General features: G+C 32.8%; 1 protein-coding gene across 1 annotated transcript; it reads right to left on the bottom strand.

Moving 5' to 3' along the window:
• Nucleotides 1-3,579: 3,579 nt before the first annotated feature.
• On the bottom strand, nucleotides 3,580-26,234 carry LOC146535157 (uncharacterized). Its single transcript, XM_085191521.1, has 7 exons — nucleotides 25,888-26,234; nucleotides 25,150-25,631; nucleotides 22,857-22,958; nucleotides 20,241-20,349; nucleotides 19,319-19,465; nucleotides 10,324-10,458; nucleotides 3,580-5,275 (listed from the first exon to the last, which is right to left on the bottom strand). Exons 1-7 carry the CDS (start codon nucleotides 26,102-26,104, stop codon nucleotides 5,160-5,162), a joined length of 1,308 nt encoding a protein of 435 aa, XP_085047647.1. The 5' UTR covers nucleotides 26,105-26,234; the 3' UTR covers nucleotides 3,580-5,159.
• Between the last annotated feature and the right edge of the window lie 1,046 nt (nucleotides 26,235-27,280).

Raw genomic sequence — 27,280 nt, 5'->3', positions numbered from 1 at the left:
ATTCTGGAGGCACAACGACGCCCTTTGCCCCGTTACCAAAGCGAGGAAATGAAAATATTTAATCGCCTCGAGTGAGAATCGAACCCACAACCTATGTTGCTTACAGTAAAAAAAATCTTGTCAACAAAGTAACATATATACTCGTATAGTTTTACGATAATCTAGACTTTACACTTCTACAATAAATTATATAGTCAGACAGAGATTTGGTTTAGCTAGGATTGAACTATATTTTTTTCTTTTTGATTTACATTTTAATTTAAATGTGTAGGGTTTCTAAGTTAAATAGATTGATTTACTTTTAAAATGTTTTAAAGTTTAAAACTTAAATTATTTGAGTTTATACGAATCTACAAAGCGAGGAAAGGTACTATTTAATACTTTATTTCGAAAGTTATTTGAGCTTTACAAACTGCACATGTTGAAAAAAAAATCAACTATTATATTATAATTATTAATATTATAACTAATGCATAATGAATATAAATTACACAATTATGAAAGAAATAGTCATTTATCTAGTTATTTACCTATTTGTATCATTAGTTCCTGAGTTTATCTCGTTTAACCAAACAAGCACTTCTGTTTTATAGACTACATAATAAACACTAGTATAACACCTCACTTTTACGGTCAACCCATCGATTGAAAGCTCAAGGCCACTTTGACCTCACCATTGGTTAAGGACGTATATTTTTTAATATAATACTAGGCTCTACGAAACGGTGCGATTTTGTTTATTATTTTATCTAATCATTACTATAAATTTTGTGATTTTTTCTAAGTTTTTTTAGGCTTAGAACATTAAACATAATTATCTCTAGATATGTAGTTCCTGAACGACTCGAGATGTTCGAATTGCCTTCGTCTGCATAATTAACTTAATGATTTTTTGTAACTATTCTCTCTCCTTTTCCTTTTAACTTAATGCTGTTTCTCGTATGTAACAATGTAGGCAGAGGGAGCCTAGTGCTAAGACCCTCCGCTCTCCACTTTGCGGGATACAGTGTGAAACTAAGGTATTTGATTTAATTTATTTAAAAATATGTTCAAAAAGTGACCTATCTAAATCGTTCGTCAATAAAATGATGAGTAATCAGAGTAAATTATATGTCTTAAATATTCAATGTTCTTGATACTCAAATTTACTTACATGTCATTATTTAAAATACTGTTTGTAAAGTAATTTTCGTTCTACGAAAGAAAATTGATATAGTAAGTCAATTTCACACAATGATAATTGTATAAGTTTTTTTATCACCACTTCGTGGGACAGTTGCAACATGTCAACCTAATGGTGGTTGGTGGTTCAAGTCCTGAAGTTCGTCGCAGGCCAGTCGTGGCCAAATGTGTGACTGTAAACTTATTATGGGTTCGGTCCACACTCGAGGAAATGAAATATTTATTTAAATTTATATCTTCGCCCTAATGTCAAGGCAAAGCGCGGCGTTGAGTTCCGCTACACAACACGTTATGCCTCCAGAATCACTGAATTCCACTCAAGTGAAAAATACAACATGAAGCTGATTTTGATTTAAGTTTTTTGTTGTTGTTTGTATACCTGTCCAAAGATTTATGGGAAACTAAAACTTTGAAAACCTATGAAATAAATGGTTTCACAAATCAGTAAAATAAGCAAAAACAAAACATGTAATTATTCAAAACAGCCTACATACATATATTTAAATAAATCCATATTTATAAAATACCCATTCGAAATAAACTTGAATTAATCAAAATCCACAAAAGCTGTGAATTCTGTTAACAATTGGGTCATTATAATTCAACAAATGACGTCACGGGTGTAGAGGTGACCCCACAGTAACAGTGATCTAACTATCCAATAGACATATATGTGTATAGAACATATAAATATATATTGTATGGACGTAATGTAAGCATTTTAATGAAACTTTCTTTAAGCTTCAAGCCTTATCTTTTCTTTTCTCTATTGCCTTGTCCAAAAAAATTGTAAGAATAAACTTATAATATATAAGGTTTTTCCGCCCTTTTTTTTACAAGCATATATTTTACGAATACTATTATACACTGCTAGTTCACTAAAAAAGAACTTTACACGCTTCTCAAGTAACATATACCTACGTACAAATACTAATACATAGGTTGCCGTCGATCTATTGGCTACTGGTTGACACATGCCGATTACCTCTAACCGCTGTCAGCACGTCAAACCCTTAACTGCAAACTGTCGACGTTGAATGGATGTGGAAACAAAGCACCATTCAACCGGTTTCACTCTGATAGAAAACTCATCACCTAACCTGAGGGGAGCTGACTAAATTATGAGGGTTAAAGATTAATAATAAAATAATACACCATATACGTATATCATAATTATTTCAGGCCAGTCATGGCACAGAGGCACAAGTGTGTAAACTGCCACAGGTTCGATTCCCACTCGAAGAAATAAAATATTTAACCTTTTCATTTACTCGTTCTGGTAATGAGGTATAGCGCGATGTTGACTTTCAGAATTCGGCTCTTTTAAAGGGAACGGAGTGTTAAAATTAGGTTCTCGGATTCTCAAAAATAATATTTAATTATTAAATTAAAAAAGGTCAATAAATATTTTTAAAATTAAAGGAGCCTAACTAAAGAGCCTTTTATATCATGTTAGACTCTCCCTCTATCTCATTCAATATATTGACTTAAATCTTAAAATTATACGGATGTAATTTTTTGCTTACCTACACTTTAATTTTTTTAACAGTTTCTTTTGAAATATTTACACTTACAATATATATATTAAATAAATACAAATATGCCATTATATAGAATACACTGGACACGCTCATCTTAAGAGCACCTAGTCTAACGATGAATATAACTAAAAAAATAGATTTACAATACTAAAAACTAGAGACAAGTAAATATCTTCATCTAATCTTGTGGTAATAAATAACAACCAACATTCATTTCTAGATTTAATTTTGTACAACGAAAACAAGAAAAGCTAAGAATCAAATTAAGCAAAATTGTTTTGACGGATTCAAAACAAAAATAGGGAAAACGTTAACCAATCACATTTAGCCGAATGGCTTACAGATCTAATCTAAGGCCCGGAATAGACAGGAAGATTTACACAATGGAAATATTAAACAATCTAAAGAGATTTTGCGATCCAATTTGTAGTTCGGTCGGTCGTTAAGACGCGTAAATAGAACAATTATTTTAGGTTTATTTCTTTATATCTAAATTCAATTAAAGCGGGACTGGAACCTGCGCCTTCTTTCTTCATATTATCCATATAATTTTTACTAACTGTTCCATTTTGAAAAAAAAAACATTATACATAATATGTAAGTACATATTATGTAAGTATATAATACCTTGTACAGTAAAAAAATATTATTAATAGTTATTTTTTGTACTTGAAATGGTCTTGTAGTTAGTTATTCAGTCCCCCGATTGGACCTCGAACCCACTATCATATCCTTTACAAAACACTCCTTCTCACTGCGCCAAAACAACATTGGCTAATGTTAATTAAATCTCCAAAATTGTGGAAAAGAGAAAGAGAGAAAACTAACAAAATGGATATAAATAAAACACTAAAAGGCTTGGCACGTTAAATTCAAAATCTTATTTATTCTTAAAACAATGACAGATAATTTTACACTTTTCATTATATCACTTACTTGTACGCATACATAGTTTATTATATATTTATTATATTTCACAATTTATTTACATCAAACATTATTTATTGTACTCGATTGGTATACTTTATTTTCTTTAACTGTAACAAAATTTGCGAATGTCTTATGATATTTTCCAGATTTTATAGTGTTATAGCTAATAAAATACATAAGAATTATGAAAATTAATTAAGTTTTAACATGATTGTTTCTTATTTCTAACATTTTTAAAATGTTTTTCCATACAGGGGATAGCAAGAAAACGTATAAAAAAATCCGTAGCGGGACTCGAATCTGCACCTCTTGGAAACCATCCAAGCGCTCTGACTACTATGCCATACGTTCTCATCCAGCTACGTCGACATTCTTATACGTTTGTTACAACTTATTTACATATGTTGTTATTGTTATGAATATGTTTGTTTGATTAATTAATATTGTCATTTTGTTGTCTCACCCGTGGTAGATAATTAATCATTGCAAAATAATTACTGCATATTTACATACAAACTAATTACATTGACATATTTTGAGAAAAATATATTCTTACATACAAATAACATAATTAATTATTTTTTTAACATTTAATCTTACAATAACTTAGCATAAATAATAATAAAAAGGGTTTTTTTTTACATTGAAATAATTTGTGCTTAGATAAATATCTCCACCCCTTGAATGGTTCTGATAAATGAATCAATAGTTATATATTTTTTTAATTTCGTAATATAAAGTGAGCAGAGAACCTTGTGTTAAGACACTCCGTTCTACATCTTCTTACGAATATTCAGGGCATTGTATGTTAGGTAGCAGAACTCGAAGCTTCGCTTTGTCTAGTTACCAGAGAGAGGAAATGAAAATATTAATAAATATTTATGTCCCCGAGTGGGAATGGAATCCACGACCTGTCGTGTTTACAGTCACTCGCTGTATCATTGCACTATGACAGCCTTAACAGTGAAATAAGAACCTGCACTTGCTGTATAGTCTTGATTAACGAATCTACAAATTAAATTTTAAATCACTATTTATATAGGATAAAAGAATGTATTAATGTAATAATTAATTATTTTTATTAATTAAAATGTATTAATTTACAAATATAAAATATTTAAAGTATAGTAAGTACATAAAGCTACAATATTAATAAAATGGTTCAAATACCAAACTAACAAAAATATTTAACGTAAGAAATGTATTAATTAGCAGGACCCCTACTAAATAAGGCAGAAAGAACCTAATTCTATAACAAAAATCTAAATTTTTCGCTTCAGTTCAAAACAATACTGGCGGAACTCAACCCCGGTCCTTTTCTTATCGCTCGATCCTGGTGGGAATTGAACCCGCAACCGTTCCACTACGACTCTGTCCACTTCATAATTTAAAATATTGCTTTGTCATAAGAATAACGAATTTTATTTGTTAAAAAAAAAATACAAAATCTCAACTGGAAAACATCACAAACATTACAAACTCTATAATAATTACAAGAAGACATCGTTATCCAAAGCCTAAAGCTTTATACAGGAATAGTAAAAACAATATTAATTGTAAATGCACCTGCGTTGATTTTACAGAAGAGTTATTGCCGTGCTGCATTGCGGCTGGCGTTTCACCTGTAAATAAAAAATGCGTTACTACCCAAATATTATGGAAGTCAGCTTTTACTTCCGTTAATGGTTTTCACTCAAATGTTTTATATGGTGATGTGCTAAATAATGGAGAGGGTAGAGTTGTTTATCTATTTTGGGAGTGACCTGTAGAGATTTTATTTTGTTTCACTCTGTATCCCGCTAATAAAGTGTAGGCAAAGAGAAGTTGGGAAATCTAGTGTTAAGACCCTCTGTTCCCCGCTAAATTCCTCCATATCTCACATTCCGTCGAAGGCATTGCGTGTTGAGTAGCGGAACTCAACACTGCACTTTGCCTCTTTACTTCAAGTTAAATTTGAATCACAATTCGACGTAGCTTGATGAGAACGAAAGGCTTAGTGGTCATACCATTTCACAATTTCCAAGAGGTGAATGTTTAAATCGAAATAAGTGACTTTTTTTTAAATGTTTCATAAAAAGTATTTTTTTTCCCTAAGTGTGGAACAATCTAAAAATTTAAAAAATAAAATAAAGTAGGTAATTTTTCACATAATAATTATTAATAACTATAAAAAATAATGTAATAAATAAATCCAACATAAATAATAAATCTAAACAGATCTGAAATATACGCAAATTTCATTCATCATCCAATAACCGGGCCCCAGGAGCCTCGCAAAAACCAAATTGACGATTTCAATTGAATTGAATAGATAGATGAGATTAATAGCTGTATTCAAGTCTGGGATACAGCGAAAACCGATATTTATATAGAGAGCAAAATATACTAGTGTTTGTAGATTTATTTCAATTTAGTATGGATATTTTTAACTTTTGACATCAAATATGTGTGAATGACTAGTGTTGGTTATGGATAGAGGTGGTGGTTTTTATCTATAAAATACTAGCTTTAATCTACGGCCTTGTCGCTGGGGTTAAATAGAAATAACTATGAATTGTGTATGACATCACAAATTCCCCAGATATAATGGGTTATATAGCATCTAAAGGATTTAAGTGATGTAACAAAAATGTAGCCTTATAGCCTCGATAAATTGACTTTCTTTTTATCTTACATAATTAAACTTTTCAATTCAAACCAGCAGTTCTGAGGATTCACGCTGCACGTCCAACAAAACAAATTGTTTCATCAAAACATCTTCACACGGCCTGCATGTAGGGTAGAAGAGTAGGCAAAGGAAGCCTAGTGTTAAGACGCTCCACTATTCACTTTCCGCCGAATTCTAAAGGTATTAGGTGTTGAGTGTCGAAACTAAACGCCACGCTTTGCCTCGAAACCGATTATATTTTCATTTCTTAGAAATCTAAGAAATGAAAATATAAATTTAAATAAATATTTCATTTCCTCGAGTGGGGAGCGAACCCACAACCAGTCCTGTATACAGTCACACTTTGTGCCCCTGTGCCATGACTGGCCTCGAAGGGAATACTAGCCTAAAAATAAACGTATGATACCATCTAATTGAGCCTTAGAGTTGATGAATGAAGCAAGAAAATTAGACTATTAGCTTGATTAAACAGTAAAAGTACCGAAGACTTTTACACTTAATGTGAGTACTCGTTTATTTTGTCGTGTCACCATTTCATTAAAATATGCTAAATATATTTTACTCTGAAATATATATATAGGAAAGTGATTAAAAATAACTATTTACTGAATTTATTTAAAGTTTCTAATTTTTTTCTATATTTATAAAAAATGGAAAGTTTCGTAATGAATTTATATAAAGTACGATAATGTAGCCCGTAACTAACAACTATGTGTTACATGGACTATTTAATTTAAAAATCCTTTTGTTGCCATGCCTCTAGGAATTTTAGGATATCGTCAGTAAGGCCTATTTTTTAAACCGCTTTAAAATCTGAGATTAATCTTGAGATGTCATTTTCATTCATAAATTACATACCTAATAATGAAAACGGGATCTCAATCGATCGATCTCAGACTTAGAAATATGGGCATTAATGTTGTGGTTTCAGCTATTATGAATTATCTGAGTCACTCAGTAATAGACTAACTTTATATATATTATCAAAAAAAATACTATAAACTATATAATAACACCTACGACATTCTCAAAATAAAACTCTTCAAATGAAACTCACAAAGTATAACGAGTAAATATTATGGGGCTAATTTGATGAAATGTTCAGCCAAATTTTGACATTGTCTTTTATTTCTTATTATAGAACATTCTTCTACAAATTGTATTTTTTGCAAATGATAAATAAGTAAATTTTATTTTCCTGTTCTTTTTACATTAACAAAGACAACGTTTTAAAGTCTTCTTTATAATATAATTAGTATACTACGAATGTTGAGGCATGGCGTCGTAAGACAATGTTGGTATAAATGTGATAGTTGTGGATTCTCAACAGAGAAGTAAATTATTGCCATTTCCTCATTTTAAATAGACAAAGACCGGCGTTTAGTTCTATCGTTCAACACACGATGTATTGAATTCGGACGAAAATTGGAGAACGGACTGTCTTGACACTAATTTCTCTCTATTTTCATGTAATATTTCATTCAATTTATTTAATTGTAAAAGTCAAAAGTTGAATAAAGTACAATTCAATGAAATCTAATGTAGGTACTTACTTAAAATACATTTTTTTTCAAGTACATGGTAACGTATAGGTATATCATAATACTTACAAGTTACCATATACTTGTGTTTTTAATAAAAAAATATAACCACTTAAAGTACTACAAATATTTGTATTCTCAATAAAAATATTCCAACGCGGCAAATTGAATCATTAAATTATAATACACAAGTAGGCACTTTAATCACTTTGCCCGAGGGCCATTTCGTTTTATGAAATATTTTATGAAAAATATTACAATTTTAATCACGTGGAGTGGATGAAGAAAATTATATTAGACGTTTCAAGTTTATCATGTTGAAAAAAGAGTTCATAGTAAATATAAATAATTGTAGATATGAAATTATTTAATATTCCATGGATTCACCATCCGGGTACTAAGACTAAAATATTTATGAACAACCCTACAAATGACAACACCATTATTACATATTAAAATTATAATTTCAACATCTTACTTTCTCTATCTTCGCGTAGATTTTCTAAGAAACATAACAAAAAAAATTGTGAAATACTAATTTCCACCAATATTTGAAACCTCCTTTTTATTATAACCACAAAGCCATTCAAATTCCTTTACACGAACTACAAACTCAGCTTGTATCTCATTGAGCGGCTTACTCAACTCTAAATCAATTTGGGGAACGTTGTTGGTACTATGCTAATACCCTACTTACCGTTTGGAACCGCTTAATCGTCACAGATCAAATACAAATGTTTAGTTCACGTGAGAAACTACCTACAGTTGTTCCTGGATTGTGACTGATTTGATAAATAGATTTTTAGTTAGGTGGCTAGCTAGCTCTTCGCGTGTGACTCGAACTCACAGCATTTTAATACTATTTGCGTTCAAAATGAAGCTAAAAAAAGTAAATAAAAATACCCAATATGAAAAATGAGACAAAATTTTAGTAAAAACAAGTAGAATCACTCTCATTGTATACAAAATTCCAAACACCGCAATATTCCCAGCTTATAAACCTATTCTGTTAGCCTTCTGTTTTGAACGTATAAAGCTTTAGTACAATGTACTGAATACGAGTATAGTGTTAGATAATGCAGAAATGTTTCCATTTACATTCCTTTTGGTGTTTCCTGACTTGCATACTTCCTTGGATGCTACGTCGAAAACAAGAAAGTTAGTAAGACAAATTTTAATTAAAAATATATATTTATTCATATTTTTTTGTGCAGTAAATTAAAAATAATAAACATTTTTACATTATATTTTATTATCTTATAACAATTTAAATGTTATTAATATTAATACCATTAAAAACATATATTAATCGACGTCATAAAAGTGATATTAAAAATATTGAATGTGTTGCCTACGATAAGTAAGTAAAAATAATAAATAAATTTACAATTCCTTCTCCAGAAAAAAACGTACAATCTATACTCTATACTAATATAATAAAGCGGAAGAGTTTGTTTGTTTGTTTGTTTGTTTGTTTGTTTTAACGCTAAGATCTCTGGATCTACTGGTCCGATTTACTTTGTTTTTGTTTTGTATGAAAGCTGCATTCTTCAGAAGTGCTATAGGCTATATAATATTACATTACACATATATATTAATAAATTAAAACACTTTCTAATTTGACATGCAATTTATTCTGCCATGTTAATAACAACCGTCGTCGCTACGCGACCGCGTTCGTTACCGCGTCATTTTGATGTTCATCCTTATGAAAATAAATATAATAGTCACTTTTAGCATTTCATCTAGATTGATATTATATTTCTATAGAAATTATATTCTTATATTTCAAGCAGGCGTAGCCGCGTCCGGGTCCGCTAGTGCTAAATATTTTCTGTGATTTTTCGCCTTCGCCTGACTTAAATGTGACCTTTGGTGTCAATCTTTCTTAACCTTTCTCAAGGCCCGTATTGCCAAACAAATGTATCGAACCAATAAACACTAACATTCTAGCCAAATGGACTTGGAAATGGAAATCTTGGAAATGTCGATATAAAGTAAATGTAACATCAATATAAAATTGACACCATTCAACTATAATGGGGCAGTTTTTCTTATCCAACTGCTTGACGCAAAGGGGATTATATGTTCATCGGTATGTATTGCATACGTACGTATATATATGAGTGTAGAAAATAAATGACTAAATAACTACTAAAAATAGTAAATTATAAAAATTAAACCAAGAAAGCATTACGACTTTTAATTCTAAAAACCTATTAGGCTTATTTTAATGCAGTAGGGGTTTTTTATATTTTTTTATATGAGCTTATGCTTCATATTAATCCTGATATTAAGCTGTAATGTAGTATACTGAGGCCAGTCGGGGTGCACGAGCACTAGACTAGACTAGTGTTGTTAACGCGACAGGTTGTGGGTTCAATTCCCATTCAATTAAGGCATATTCAATTAAAATAGCAATCTTAATTAAAATAGCAAATCTTTAAAAGTGAATACTTACTTTGTACAACATGTACGGTGACAGAGGCGGCCCTGGCATTGGCTGGCACACATGTATAGTTGCCAGAGTGCCGCGGCTCAGCCTTGCCGATGATCAGCTCGCTTGTTTGCCGGACGTTGTGGACGCTTACCCCATCTATACAAACGAAATATAATGAGTATTATTTATTTAAATACAAAATATCCAGTTTGAACTGCTTCAAGGCCAGTCGTGGCTAGGTACAGGAGCGTACTACTGTGACGTGACAGGTTATGGGTTCGATTCCCACTCGAGAAAAATAAAAATATTAAATATTAATATTTTTAATTTTCTCGCTCTGGTAAAGAGCAGAAACGCGTTGAGTTCATCCACTCAGCAAACATGCTTAAAAGATTAAGCGGAAAGTGGGGAACGGAAATGTTTTAATTTGAACAGTATCTTATCACTGGGTTCCCAGGTTCCTTTTGCCTAAAAATACAACCACTAGACACACACGAGCCGAGGTATTATTTATTAAATAATATTTTTAGTTATTAAGTTGTTTGGGCAGTCAGTTTACAGGCAGACACGGTTCCATTTCGCTCGCGACATTTTCAGTCCGTCAGCTTGTTTTAATATCTCTATTATTATATAGTTCACTGAATTTTTGACACTGTGCGTAACGACAGCATTTTCATTCAAATATAAAAATAAAGGAAAAGGAAAATTGTGATAGACATTTCACGAGCTAGAATCGTCAAGTGCGAGTCAGACTATTTCAGGAAAAGTGCTATTTATAAAAACGGCGAAAAAAAAAATCATGTTTGTTGTATGTGAGCTCCCCTCAAATATTCTTTATCATTTGCGTATCCCTAAAAATGACTGACTGTTATATCGACTTTAGTTTAATTTTCACAAAAGCAACATTCGTTTTCTTTTTGTTAAAACTTCACGCTGTATCCCGCACAAAGAAACTAGTGTCAAGGAACTCTCTTAACTACTTTCCTTACAATTTTCCAGATATAGCGCGTCGTCTGCCAAAGCAGAAATAATAAAGTTAATTAAAATATAACTTTTACAATGAAATTTAGCACCACTGAGCCTCTACGTCTCATAAATTATTAAAACAATATTTCAACGGGAGAAATATTTTTATTTCAACATAAAAACCAATAAAATCGACACCACCTCGGAAATGCTCGCCATCGCCATTTAGGCATTCATAAATTCCATTCTGTCGTCAATACCACCGCAGATATGGCACGAATTAAAACACTGGAACCATATAAAGACCACAGAGTATAATGAAAAACAATTTTCCATGAATATTTAAATAACAATTATAGATGCGATAAAAATATTTACTTACATTGGTAATATATTGGGAAAACTTTTAAATATTTAATGTTAACTTAAAATTTTATGATAATTCATTTATTTATTGAACCGGCTGCGTTTGTTTACATTAGTATATACATATGTATTATATAGTACACAGAACTCAACATAAGTGTGGCTAACACTCATAGGCGTACATCACCTTATGTAGAGGAAAGTTTAGCGTGAAACTAAAAAAATCATAATCAAAATGCAAACAACAGAAAATAGTTTAGAACTACGAAATGCTGCTGGAACGTGCTTGGCAGAACTCAGAGAACCACCGATGTTCATTTTGAATTTATATTTAACTGGTCGATTCGATTCGATTCGAACAGTAACATTAACTTTTAAAAAATATATTATAACATTATGGAAAAGTATTGAAAAGGAGATAATTAAGAAAAATCTCCAAACCTTTGAAGGTCGACCTTTGCTAAGCCAAGTGTAAGTAATATGCTGATAAAATTAGACCTACTCGTATGTACATATCGGACACCCAGCGAACGTCAACACTCAATGTTCACTGACTTCATTCTTTGGTCAAAAATAATTTATGTATGTGAAAGATTAAAATAGACAAATTTAATTTAATCGAGTTTTGATGTCTCTTACTTTTTTATTTGTTAAGGTATCTTTATCTATTAAACGTACAAAATGTACTGAAGGTAATAATTTAAACGATTATTTAATTATAATTTGTTATTTTCCTATTAGTATTTAATCCCACAACCTGTCGCTATCTACCCGTTGATATCAATTTTTGTATACAGGAATAACCTCGAAAACATTTCTATAACAATATACAAAAAAAATATATCGACACAAAACCCTTGCCATTAGAACCCGATTCGTTCTTTACCAATTTTGTAACGTTATTTATATGTATATTTGACATTTACATCTTTCATGATTATTCAATCTAGTGGCAGGGGATTCCATGAATGTACAAATATGAATCTCAATGGCTTTGTATATTATGAATATAATGGAAAGAGCTCTGTCATTCCCAGTGATGGATTCCTGAATATATGAAAGTAATGATATTTATTTACGAAAAATATCCAACTAGAGTAAATCAGAATGGTCTTTGTGGAGGAACTGATCTTTTGTGTTTGATATCCTAAGACCTGCCGGCTTATTACTTTTGACAGACGAATGATGGATATATGCTAAGTAATTCTGTAAAGCTAATTATGTAGGCATAATTATATTATAAATAATAAATAAGTAATTTATAGGAGCACATAATGTCAATAGCCACTCGGGGGAAGGAATCATTATTTACGCATATTTGCATTTCTCCTCTCTAGTGACACGACAAAACGCGGTGTTAAGTTCCACCACTCAACACATAATGCCTCAAAAATTCGGCGGTAAGTGACAGACTACACCGTAAAACTAAAAACAATACGATTCAGCTAAATAATAGCCAACTCATTAATTATTTATAATAACTGAATGAAATCTATTGACAATGCGTCCATCTAAATTACAAAACCAATTGGTAATTACATAGAGGACTAACATAGGCGTAAACGTTGAACAATAATTATGCTAAACGAACAACTGTTTTTGCACGAGTCTAAATTCAATATACCAACGCAATATATTAAATAAATTGATTAATTAATGTTCATTTATTAATTTATATACAATAAAACGCTCAGCTGAACTTCAATATCTGTTCAATATCTGTTCAATATCTGTATCTAGATGCCGTCGTTACGTAGAGGCATAAGGGTGTGACTGTAACGCTACGAAAGTAGAAGAAGTATAACTTCAAAAATAAAAAAGAGCAGCTTCACGCTTTTTCTCGCAAATAAATTTATAGTGTCGAAACACTTCGTTAATTAGTTATCACCATTATCTCTACGATATCCGGTGGTGTCAACAAAAAAATGTCAAAAGCATTAAAAATTAAACAAAGTTTTTGATCCACAGACCAACAGAGTAGGCGTCGAAAAGTTTAAACTTTATACGAAATATTATTTTAGATTTTATTCCAAAAATAGTAATCTATTTCTAACTTTTGTTTTATAAAATATTTAATGGACAGCGATATAAAATTCTGCAGAGAATTTCAATTTGCCTCAACTTCTAATAATAACTTACTTTATAATAAGTTTCGTTGTAAGGTTCCAAATTAACTTTTACTTAGTCACGGTGCAAATTTTCAATAATATGTCGTAAGCGCTTTTGAAGTTATATCAATTTTAGTTTACAATTTTAAAATGTGAATCCACACTTAAGAAAGAAAAATACTTATTTAGAAAACGTTTAAAAATTTTAACTTAGCGGGATTTGAACCTGCGCCTCATGGGATATGCTCCCAGTGCTCTAACTAACTAAGGAAAATACTTATTTAGAGTTCAAATCCCGCTATATATTCTTTTCAATCGCCATAAGAGAATATGAAAAAAAAATCCTTCAAAATATGTTAAAGAGTCTAGTACTCTAAAATAATATTGAAATTTAATATCCAAAAAAGAAAAATAACAGTGGAATTTTCAATAACGCGTCTAATTAGAATAAAATTAAAATAAAAAATACATATTTCAAACTCGAAAGTAATACTAGACTGTAGAGAATGAATAAAAATAACAAGTAATGCTATCTACATATGAACAAGATCATTATTTTGTATCTACACTTATCGGTTCATAAAAAAACCGGACAAGCACGAATCGGGCTCGCCCATCAGCGAGGGTTCCGTACAAAAATTGGAGGTGTCGAGCTTTTTCCGAAATTCAAGCTTTGCTTAGCTAGAACCCTTTCGTCTGATACCTCACTTGAACGGCTTCAATACCAAATTTGGCCCCCTTTTAACTTTATTATTTCTTAGGATTTAAACCGCGAAAATTCAGCGGAAAATGAGGAACGGAGTATCTTAACACTATTTACATTTATTTAAAAAAAAAAAGAAAAGGATAAATCATAAGAGATTTTAATATTCTACCTAAAATATCAAAATTCCATAGCAATCACAGCACACACTTGATTCGGGGTCGCGCTTGTGGTGCGCCCCGACACAACCGAGGCGAGGGCGGCTAATGTAATAAAGCTGTAAAGTTCTTGTATCCAAAGTAACTACCCTTCGTCATAAATAATCTAATTTTGTGTCGCACCTCTCCGCTTTCTAAGAGAAACCGTATTTCTATGTTGATTTATTCTTGCATGTATTCGTATAAATTAATTTATCTCGGTATTGATTTGTATTCTGTACGGACTGATAAAGGGAAAAGTATTTTAAAAATATAAAAGTATAATTTTGTATTTTTGTAGCTTAAAGCTTTTTCCGCATACCCGTCGACAGAGAGTCTCAACACTAGCAAAGACACTCCGAAATGTTTCGCTGCTACTATACTATACTATAATGTAATAATGTATAATATATAAAAATTATATATCCTATATCTTATAAAACAAAGTCGCTTTTCGTGTCTGTCTGTTGTTTCTAACTCTTCTTCTTCTAAACCACCCAACGGATTTTGATACGGTCTTCACCATTAAGTCGGGTGTTTTTCGTAGAAGGTTTATATATAGTTTATTATTTGTACATTCTTGTGTAAATTAACATAAATACGATAAATGTGTATAAAGTCCTACCCGTTGAGACACTTTCGCGCATGCGCTGCTTTAATGGTAAGTACTACATGAAAATAATGTACTGGAGTATTGTTCCTCTTAATAAGATCTACAAAAAAGTCCGCGACGGCATATTCATATTTTTTAAGAATAACTTGTAGTGATCATATTTCTGTCTAAAAATAATAATTTCAATATATTTTTTATTGTAAGGGATATTTTTCCATAATGGTATTAATCCTTATCCTTTAAAATACTTTATTAAATTTCTACGTTAAACGAAGATAAAATTTGCTTTTTACGCTATTTCGAAATTGCGAATAGTTTTAGAGAAAAACGCATTTAATTGTTAACACATCACGCCGTTCACACATCAACTGTATCGAGTCAAGTTTCACTTATCCCTTACTCTCAGCATATAAATAAGTATATTAGTTACGCTGGCCATTTAATGTAGATCAAAACTGTCTTTTACGTTTTTTCATTTTAATAAGTACTTTAGCAGTTGTTACAATATCAAAAAATCCTTGCTGCGAAACGGCTCGCCACTCGCCATGCGTCCCGCGACGTTTTGCTTATACAAGCGAGTCCGCCGCGCCCGCCAGCCGTACACGCATCGGTGGTTCAGCGGTAAAATGCTCGCATGCCACGCGGGCGGCCCGGGTTCGATTCCCGGCCGATGCATTCTATTTAATTTTCCTCACAGGCAGCCACGTGCTGCTTGCTTTTCATCAGGGACAGAGACCCTCTTCCCTACCCAACCGATGTCGCTGTAAAAGCCAATAGGGCTAACAGCATTAACCACTAGCTCGGAAAAAAAAACCCGCCTGCCTCTATAGCAACGAAGATTTAGATGCGTTTGCACGTATTGGATAATTGGAGTTGAATGTATTATTTAAGCGCGATATATTTGTTTTCATATTTGTTGTAGTAGATATTAATAGGTAGGTTTTTGTTAATAATTTCTGCTGTTTAAAAATAGTCATTTAAATATCTAAAAATAGTGATAAACATAAAAACATAAAAAAACTCTTTATTTCACACCATAATAAACATATTAAACAAAAACAAAAAAAAAATCGTACAAAAAATAAATGTGAATTATCACTCTATAAAAGTGATCTCTTCCAGGCAACCTAATCTTAGAGGAATCAATTTAAAAGACAGGGCATGGCGCGATCAAACATATATATATTTATACACCTGCATAAATACTATCTATAGTGATTTAAATATATTAAACTAGCGGACCCGGACGCGGCTACGCCTGCTTGAAATATAAGAATATAATTTCTATAGAAATATAATTTCAATCTAGATGAAATGCTAAAAGTGACAATTATATTTATTTTCATAAGGATGAATATCAAAATGACGCGGTAACGAACGCGGTCGCGTAGCGACGACGGTTGTTATTAACATGGCAGAATAAATTGCATGTCAAATTAGAAAGTATTTTAATTTATTAGTATATATATGTAATGTAATATTATATAGCCTATTGCACTTCTGAAGAATGCAGCTTTCATACAAAACAAAAACAAAGTAAATCGATCCAGTAGATCCAGAGATCTTAGCGTTCAAACAAACAAACAAACAAACTCTTCCGCTTTATTATATTAGTATAGATATATTATAAAGATTGGTAGCACAGATTTAAAATTAAAGTACTAAAAAATCCTTGCCGATTAACGGTTCGTCGCCCACTACGCGTCCCCCCGTGCCCCGCAACATTTTGCTTATAATAGTGGATCCGCCGCACCCGCCTGGCTTCTTTCCCCCGGGCATGGAAGGAAGGCCTGCTCATTATGCTGCTGAGGGATATCGATCTATAATCCGTCTTAGTACGGTCGCCAAGTTGTTCGAGAAGTTACTCCTCTCACTTCTTCAGTGACACATCCACCCACAAAGCGAGCAGTTTGGCGAGCGGGTATACCACTCTGGTGGTCAGTGATCAACCGAGAGAGAGTAAGAGTGTGCAATAGCAGTCTTCCTTTACGTAGCACGCGTATTCTACCGCGTCTGGCACCCGGGCTTACTTCATAAAGTGCTCAGAGCGGGCACCCCCCAGCACGTCGCGCATGTCTTTGCCGCTCTGCTTTGTAAGTGACAGGACATTTTGCGTGAGAGTTGAGAGTGCGGGGTCTAGCAGCGACTCGATCGCTGCCGTTGTCCCAGTCAGAATTTTGTCACCTGCTCTCTACGCACTATACACTGATGACATCACAATGCCCTAGCGAGTATTACTCAACGAGGAATCCTGCAGGTAGTACAGAATCTCACCCTCCGGCGAGTGACGCAGGCACCATACTACGTGAACACCACGCGACACTCACCGTAACCCACCCTAGGTAGAAACCCTAGAGGTACACATTAGTCGTCTCGCGTCCAACGTATTCCATTGCGCTGATGTATCGGCTGATCTGCACCTAAGGAGCAGCCCTCCGCATAGCCGGCCGCCCGAGATCAGACGTCTTGACTTTGGTCGTTTAATCTAGGCCTCCCTCAGGAAACCGAGGGTCCAATTCCAATCCCCTTCCATGTGTCTGCTCTAAAGCAGGTTTTCGTCTGAGACCGCGGTCAGAGAACCAAGACCCTGATAGTTGATTAAGTTTTCTGTTGTTTGTGTTATTATTTGTGTTTATTTTAAGACAATCGGAAAATCCTTATTGGAACTAACAAAATGCGGGTTGCAGTAGGGTTTCAGTAATTTTCACATTATCTTAAGTGCTTTGCAAACACATACATTATATGAGTAATTCAATAATTAAAGCGGGCGAAGCCGCGAGTGGGTCGCTAGTAATATATAAATTTCCTGCTGATTTTATAACCCACCCCGGTTTACAATCTAATAAACTTTTAAAGCATATTCTGATTAAATAGCTCATAAGCCTGAAATGATTTTTACCGTTCTCTTTTTATGTCTATATATTACTTATCATTGCGAGAAATATTCTTTTGTGACATTTTTAATATGCAGTCTATATGTGTCCTCAATCTTGATGAATACAATTGCAAATATTACTGAGTAAATTCTTCCAACATATCCTATTGTATCTTAACATATTTTTGTATTTCGCTCTATCTCGGTCACTCCATTCCCCAGTCTCTGCCCACATTCAGGACATCGCAATGAGTGGCGTAACTAAACGCCGGACTTTGCCATGCCAGAATAGCCAGACACAGACCCACTATCGCACGATGACTTCTCTATAAGTGGTCATAAAGAGAATTATTATTTTCTTTTCTAAAATATATCGTGGTGGAGAGACTGTTATGTTTGTTTAGCTTCACGCTTTATCCCGCACATAGCAGGGAATCTAGTGTTGAGACACTCCGTTGCCATTAAAACACTTCGGTTCCCCATTTTCCGCTGAATTCTCGAGGTATTGCGTGTTTAGTAGTGGAACTCAACGCCGAGCTTAGTCAATAAAATATTTGATGCTAAAAAATTATAATCACTAAACAAAGATTTCAAAAACAAAAATATTTATAAATAATAATTTTTAGTAAAACGTAATTCATTTCCTTTTATAAAATCCACAGAGAGTTTTAAATACAATGACGAATGTCTACAATATACTCAAGTGGCCACCGTCAAGTAACTGACACAGTTTTTACAGAGAAACGTGCTTTATTCAGATCAATGGAAGTTGTAAGCTTCATTAGGTTGTAAAAGCAAACTTATTATTCTTTCTTGTATTGATAACTCTGAAATGAGGCTTTTCTTTGTTTTTATGGTTTATTTGTAAGTAAGACCGCCAAAAAGAATTGTCTTAAAAATGGAAAAAAGTGATGTATAAAAGTATCGTAACGAATTCTTGAGGCATTTGGGTTGAGTGGCGGCGCTCAACGCCGTTGTTTTCATCTTCACGCGTCATCCCCAATGGATATAACAAATATTCTGTTCTTCACTTTTTGCTTGTATTAAAGACCTGCCTGTTGAGTAGTGGATCTCAACGCTACATTGTGTCTTTGGTGAAAATCTTTCCCCCACATCTTTTACACAGTCCCAGTCCCAGTACTCGACTATAGCTTAATCATTGTATATACAATTTAAAACTATACTTACTCAGATCATAATTAATCATTCTGTTCTCGAAGAACCAGAACACATATGAAGGTGGTTCGGTGGACCTCTTCACGAAGCAAACCAGCTTCAGCATGGAGCCCTCGTGGATTATCTTCTCCGATTCGCCCACTATTTCAGCATAAGCAGCTATTGGAAAAAAAATATATAATTAGCAATTGTACCCTACTACAATATAAATAATACTGGTAGTGATGAAATATTATTTTCGTTGTTTTTATTCATTTTTAGTGTTTTTCTCTTTATGGGGAAAGAAGATAGATATTGTGGATAAGTGTCTCTATTGTATTTTTTATAATTTGTTTGTTTTCATATAAATATTTACCAATATTATGAATATGAAGACAAAAATGTTGTTTGCTTGTACGCGCTAATCTCAGTTACGTCAGAGTTACGTCAGACACTCAGAATGTCTTGTGTATCCCAACTGTTAGTTATTTGCATTTGACCATGCGGGTGAAGCCGAAAGCAAATACTTGTATTATGTAAAGCTTCGTATCCAATTTGGAATCATTGTATATCATATTATATATAAATACATCACATTTATTTTTTTAATGAAATCAGCTTAATGATTTCAGATATTCTTTGCCTCGTGGCGAGAGCGAGGAAATAAAAAAAAAAAACATTTTCTAAAGTGAAAATCAAACCCACAACCATACACTCTTTTGCTACTGCACCATGACTGCCTCAAAACAAAAGGCTTTAAAATCCTTTTAAAATCATCCTTTAAAATATGTCACTTTTGTCAGTGCCACTTTGTTCGATGTACTCTTTAATACTTTGTAGTCATTTATAGGTCATTTTAACATTTTAAAATATTTATAATAAACTGAACAGCTATAGAAAAGTACATACATACATATATTTTATATAATTTTTCATACGTATTAAAAGTACTTACCGACAAGAACGAGCTTAAAAAATATACTTGTAGGTGGATGTGTAGGCACTTGGCACTCGTAGTAGCCGCCGTCCGCCGACGTCGCGAAGCGGATATGCAACGCCCAGTCCTAGGAATATACATATGTATGTTAGATTCCATACAAATATTATAAAACTGAAGAGTTTGTATGGTTGAACGCGCTTATCACAGGAACTATTGATTTAAATTACTATTTTTCTACAAGAGACTTTAGACTGTTGACTGCGAAGAGTTACCTCGGACACTAAGAATGTGTTATGTTATTTTAGATTAGCAGCCCGAGCGTAGTCACAGGTAAAATTTAGTTATTTTTTTTTGTTTTTTAGCTTCATAGGCATAGAGGGAACTTAATGGTCAATTCTCCGCTACTCAACACGCAATGCCTCGAGAATTACCACACTAGGTTTCCAGGTTTCTTATGCCTACTCTTCTTCGTGTGGTTTATAAAATAAATAGCAGAACCCTAAGGGTGTGGAAATGGAAAAGAAAAAAAAAACCACCACATTTCCAATCAGACATCTCACTACCCTTACGTCAGTATGTACATACAATCTCGTTATACGAACACCAATATTAAATTCAATCACAGTACTAATAAAATTCAATTTTAATCCGCAAACAAATGTTATCAAAACAGCAATCTTTCGAAGTTTGCAAAGTAATCGTTTGTTCCCGAAATGGAATTTTACATTGAGAAAGGTTTCGTTGATAATATAATTAAATCGGAATCCACCCCTAATCTCATTCATTGCGTTGTACAAGAGATGATAAACATTAAGAAGCACTCAAAACTTATAAGATTCTGATAATTATGTTTGAGATATTATGGAATTTCTCTTTTGGGTTAGTAGAGCGATTATTATTACAGGCTAATATAGTTTGTTTTGTTTTCTGTACTTTTTGTTATTCCCATATTATATCCTGAATATAGCTGGGAATTTATGTGACAGGTTTCTTTAAAACGATATGGGTAACATAAGGAAGCCTCTAGAAGCTGAAGAAAACAGGACATGAAACGTGCATAATTCTAATAAGAAAAGATAATTTCTATCTAACTTCGTCCTGAGCTTACCTTTATCATCGACAGTTTTTAACTAGCTTTAGAAACTACAGTATTAAGACGGCTCTATGTTACATAATTAAATTGCATTAAGCTAAGGGAATTTATCAAAGAGTTCATACAAACACACAATTAGATTAGATGAAAAAACAATAAAACTAAATTTTCCGACGAAGAAAAAGAACGATATCTCGAAAGGGGCCTATCATCTATCCTTTTTTCTATCGATCTAGCAATCCTCCTGTATATTGTACTTCATTAATACAATAATAAATTGAATAGTATTAATATATAATTTCATTTCTATCAAATGTTTGACGTCGCTAAAACATTATAAACCGCTCCCTTCATAATTGACTATTTAGTAAAGAAAGAAGCCACGAAAAATGCTAACTAAGCAAACGGAGAACAATCACGCCGAAATGAATTATGCTCCATTAACTTGTATTACTCAGCTTTTATATTATTTCCTATAAACATAATTAATAAAAATAATAATTTTGCCTTTCCTACGTGGGGCTTAAAATGAGACTATAAAATCGACTGGTTGTGAGTTCGATCCCCAAATAAAATAATCCCGAAATCAAATATTTATTTAAAAATTATATTTTCATTTCTTCGCTATGTGTCGAAACAAAGCGTGCCTCCAAGGTTCTCTCTGCTTACCCTGCTGTGTGCGGGATATAGCGTGAAGCTGATTTATTTTCCCGCTCAGGTTATAAAATATAATAATTCCACGATAGACTGCGCTACGATGACCTTTAAAAAAGCATTTAAAACATATATATATTTCCTACTTATAATAAGTATCTATGAGACGACATACAGGTCAAGGTAATTCGGTAGTATTGGAATGGAAAATATCAAGAGCAACTCTCGAATATAACCATTTCATTAAAAATTACTTATTATATCTACCGCGGTAATAATAATTAGTTACTTGAAAATCACCGAGCTCATTAATGAAAAAAAATATTCAGTATTTGAGATAAATATTTTCTACAGAAATCAGTGTATTTTTAAATTATATTACTTTAAAGACCACGGTCGTAGCACAGCATTTGACTAGAGGTAGTGGGTTCGCTTCTCACTCGAGGGTATAAACTATTTTAATTTAGTCACTTTGATATTTAAATACCAGAGTTCTGACACAGCGCGACGCGCATCGTTGATTAATCATTAAAAACTGCAATGTCTCAAAAATTTAAAAAGAGTGGAGGATGGGAAACGAAGAAAACCTAGCAGGTCCTCCGCAAAATGTCTTTACACTAAATTCCCTCTGCCTACCATGCCATATGCAGTATACAGGATTAGGCAAATATATATATTTTTTAGTCAAGATATACTTCTGCCTTCCGAAATAACACATTAAATCGAGTGGCGTAATTCAACGCTGTGTTTTTCATCAATATATATTGAAAACATGAATGATATATTACATACTTTCATTGCCGTTAAAAAAAAATATAGTAATAGATATATGTTCACTAAATTTGTAAAGCAAAATTAAATACAGATATATGTATATAATTTACCTTGACGTGTCTTCCATGGGCGGAAAAGAACCTGTTGTCTGCGCTGTAAGTGACGAGGCCAACTGATAACAGCGAATAGTCTTTCCTCCTTATCCACGTGACCTAGAAAATAAATACCTTTAGAACATTATATTAAAATTGATAGTATAATATATATAATTTATTATTAAGCTTGTTAAAAAAAAATATTAGTAGATTATTAAATTGTTATTGAAATTCTATTGAACAATTCGATAGAGGACGACGTGGCGCAGCGGAACAATAGTGAAACTGTAAACATGACGGTAGTGGGTTAGATTCTCAATCGGAAAATTAATTAATATTTCCATTTCCTTGTTGAGGTAGCAAGGCAAAGCGCGGGGATGAGATCCGCCACTATACACGCAATGCCTCAAGAAATCGGCGGAAAGTGGAGAACGGAGATATCCTAATGAGGAACGAAGTGTCTTAACACTAGCTTCCTAGGTTTCGTCTTAGGTTCCTTAGGTCTTAGTCACTCCGCAATTTCCGCTGAATTCTGAAGGCATTGCTATTTTAGTGACGGAAGTAAACGCCGCGTTTTCTCGCGACACTTGACCAAAGAAATTGAAATAAAATTTTCCATTTCTTCCAGTGGGAATCGAACCCACAACTTGTTGCGTGACCCTTGCCCATGCTACGACTGGCCTCATTCATATATGAATGAATGATATACATAGACTATTAAGTTTTCTCATAAGATATAATTTAATAGAGGAATAAAAAATCTTGTATATTGAAAGGCTATTTCATTTTAATTCGATTAACTAATTATGAGCGTAAGAGGATAGAATTATATTATAAATATATAATATCGATATTATATTATAAGTACATTTGAAAGCAAATTGATTAGGTGTTAATCAGCTTAGAGTATAATATATATAATTCAGATGAAAATTTTAATTCCATTGCAATTTCAAATAATAGCTATATTTTGAAGCCGTCGCGTAGTGGTGCAGGGGGACAAGCATGTAAAGTTTATGATTTCTACTCAAAGGAGTGAATTATTATTTATTATTATGTTCATTTCTTCGCTCTAGTACCAAAGTAAAAGCTCGGTGTTGAATTTCAACAGGAACGACTACGTTCCTTACTTTTCACTGTTGTGTTGAGTTAATGAAAATAAGTCAAGAAAATGAAAATAATTCAATCTCCAATTGAGAATCGAACCCATCACCGTCGCGTTTACAGTCACACGCTTGTGCCACTGCGCCTTGACAGCCTCTTTCATATATTGATTTCAGCCAGAACTCTTACGTAAACATCGTTTGTAACCAAGTTGATAGAGTTTAGAAATTACACACGTTTCAAGTTACACCGAAGTTATAAGTAATATCTTAAATTCGATAACAACTTACTCTAACTCAAATACTTAAAACTCAGAATCTAAATTAATAAAGTTTTACATTCTAACTGATACATGTTAAAAATTTCTAATTTAAATTATAAGCAACGTGATTATAAAAAACTCATATAGGTACATTTTATTTGTGCTTAATATTTCTGGAAGGAAAAAGAAATTTATAAAACTTTCATACATTATGATTTATTTTTAACTGCAGGCCGAGGCCGTAGTGGCGTAGCGGCACAGTCTGACTGTTGTGAATTTGATTGCTGGTCGAAGCACCTACGAATTATTTTCAATTCCACCATATGGTATCATGATAAAGTTCTGATAAAAAGACAAATTCTCATAATGCTTGTACATTATCAAAACAATATATTTATGTATAGATACTATATATCTATATATATACTTAAGTATATTTAAAAGTTCGTATTACAAATTTCACTAAGAGTGTGTCTTACACTGTGTAAGATACACACTCTCATGTAACATTTTTGTAAAACTCAATGCCGATCTTTTGTTTCATCAGGCTGAGCTGTTCTCGTATTCAAACAGTTACATCAGAAACTACTTTCATTACACTTTGTGGGAAAGAAGTATGGGGCTTACTGCTCTACTGCTACAATACAAATGAAAAATATTTCTCTTTCGATATGACTTAGTATGTAAAAAACATTTTAGTGAAAAATTACTATCGCTTTCTTTTTTAATTTCACATTGTATTGAGCATATAACAGTGTAGGCCGCGAGCGACTAATGAGCAACACTTTGTTCTCCACTTTCCGAAAAGGAAAAAAATATTAATTTCCCAGGGAATTTGAATCGAAACCACAATCGTCACGTTTACAGCTAGATACTGTGCCGCTCCGCCACAGGATATTCCCTTCTTATTTATTCCAAAAGAGAAAACATGAAAACACTCACCGTATTCTCCGTTATGTCACTAACTTCACAGTGTAATATTGCTGTCGTTCCTATTTGAGCTATAACAGTAGTACAATTCTCAGTCAAAAATATACCATTCTTAACATTTTTCCCACTTAACTTATTAACTGCTGATGCAGTCGAATCTCTGTACATTTTCTTAACTTTATTTAGGGACTTTGACAGTGAAGTTTCATCTAATTCCGATATAATTTCTTCTTGTAACCTCTCGTAATGTTTTGTATGATGCCTCTCGTGGCTTAACTCCCTAACGTGTTCTATATCTATATTATGTACATCTTCATTTAAGTTTTTATCTAATTTAGAAGATAAATGAAAGGGTTTAGGTAGTTTAGGATATGTAGTGCTAATATTATAGGCACTAGTAGTGAAGGATTCGGTTGTATCCTGTTCATTGTCAATAGTTGTATAGACAAGTGTGGTCTGGGTGGAAGATGTTGTCGTCGTTCTTCTTCTGTGACCTAGAAAAGAAACTCCATAAATATGTTTTTTATTTTAAATATGTTTTTACACTAAACTAAGATTACTATTTCTTATCATTTATTTATATAAATATGCATGCAGGAAAATAGTTTTAGAAAACACAAAAACTTGACCAAAGCGGGACTCGAACTCACGCCTCTGGCGACTAAGCCTATCAAGTTGTCAAAATTCTTATACACTTAATACGACTTAATTACTGAGCTTAATAACATAAACAACATTTAGTAAACCAACCTTTTTTGTGATGACGAGTGAAATTCCCAAAAACGCTCCCCAACCTTTGTTGGTTTCTTGTCGTGCACAATTCTAAGGACTTCAAGTCGTCGGAGTTCTGCGCAACCAAAATGGAAGACCTTTTCGACTCCATAGCTCTCGTGTTCACTAATAATTCTGCTTCAAGTAACAGAATGACAGTGGCATAGAGTAATTTAAGTTCTTTACAGCAAAACATTGTTTGGCACTGTTTGAGTTAGTGAACGTCACATTTGCGAAATTTCGTCACATTGCGACACACTTAAATTTATAGTCATTATTACTGTGGAGACGCTAGCTTCCTCCAGTTAGAAGAATCGTCCACAGTTTGTGCATTCTGAAACAAATACGAGGATTTAGAGAAATGTGAAAAACAGCTTAAAATACTGGTTTGTGTAATAATTAAATTGTATCATTAACGTTAAAATTAAGGCAAAGCAAGGCGTTGAGTTCTACCACTCAAAACGCAATGCCTCCAGAATAGGGCGGAAAGTAGAGGACGGAAGTGCCTTAATGGGAACGGAGTGTCTTAACACTTCCATTTCTTGCCACTCAGTAGAACTACTTACCCAGCTGGTATTAAGTTTATTTCATTCGAACATTTTAAATTGCTTACAAATCTCTATTTGTATAAAGAATATTTTGATTTTAGCTATTTCCGCGGCGTCTCTACACAATATTCTAATAGTAATAATAACTAATAATTATAATATGTATATATTATACTTTATTTATTTATTATATTCATGTAAAATATATATAATTCAAGTAAAAAAATGAAAATTCCACAAGAACTGGGTCAATGTTCAAATAAAACAGCAGAAGCAATATAAAGGTCCTCCACGTTATAGAATCATTAAAATTCATTGAAAGTAATGAAGCGTTTGATTCGAAGGGCCGTTTTTAAGATAATTTTCTTTTCTTTAGGGAGATACCTCTCTTTTACCTGCAGGTAATATAGTTACCTTATCTTTTACAGAAAGTAAAATTTTCATAGTAGGAATTCCTTTGAAGATTTTGATTTAACTTTTAAATTAGAAGTATACAGAATATTATATTGTAGCCATATCTTTGTCATCGTGGTACGGTGGGACAGCGTTAGGCAGAAATCTGATGGTTGTGGGTTTAGTTAACTCAAAGGAATGAATTATTTCCTTTCCTTGCTCTGGTTGACGAAGTGCGGCGTTAACTTCCGCCACTCTTCAAGTTAAAGGAGAGAACGGAAATTTTTAACACTAAGATCTCTCTGTGAAGTTAAAAAAAACTGTTATATACTACTTCTTTCGAGATATTATTGTGGAAGCAAAAGTATTTTTTTTTTCACATTTGAACTGTTATTCCACACATAGGAAAGAAAAATACTTCTCAAACTTAA

Source organism: Heliconius melpomene, chromosome 10 (assembly GCF_056956725.1).
Source record: "Heliconius melpomene rosina isolate 202511_hmr_F chromosome 10, ASM5695672v1, whole genome shotgun sequence".
Taxonomy (NCBI): Eukaryota; Metazoa; Arthropoda; class Insecta; order Lepidoptera; family Nymphalidae; genus Heliconius; species Heliconius melpomene.
The sequence above is the reverse complement of the archived record's forward strand: the minus strand, read 5'-3'. Positions and strand labels throughout refer to the sequence as shown.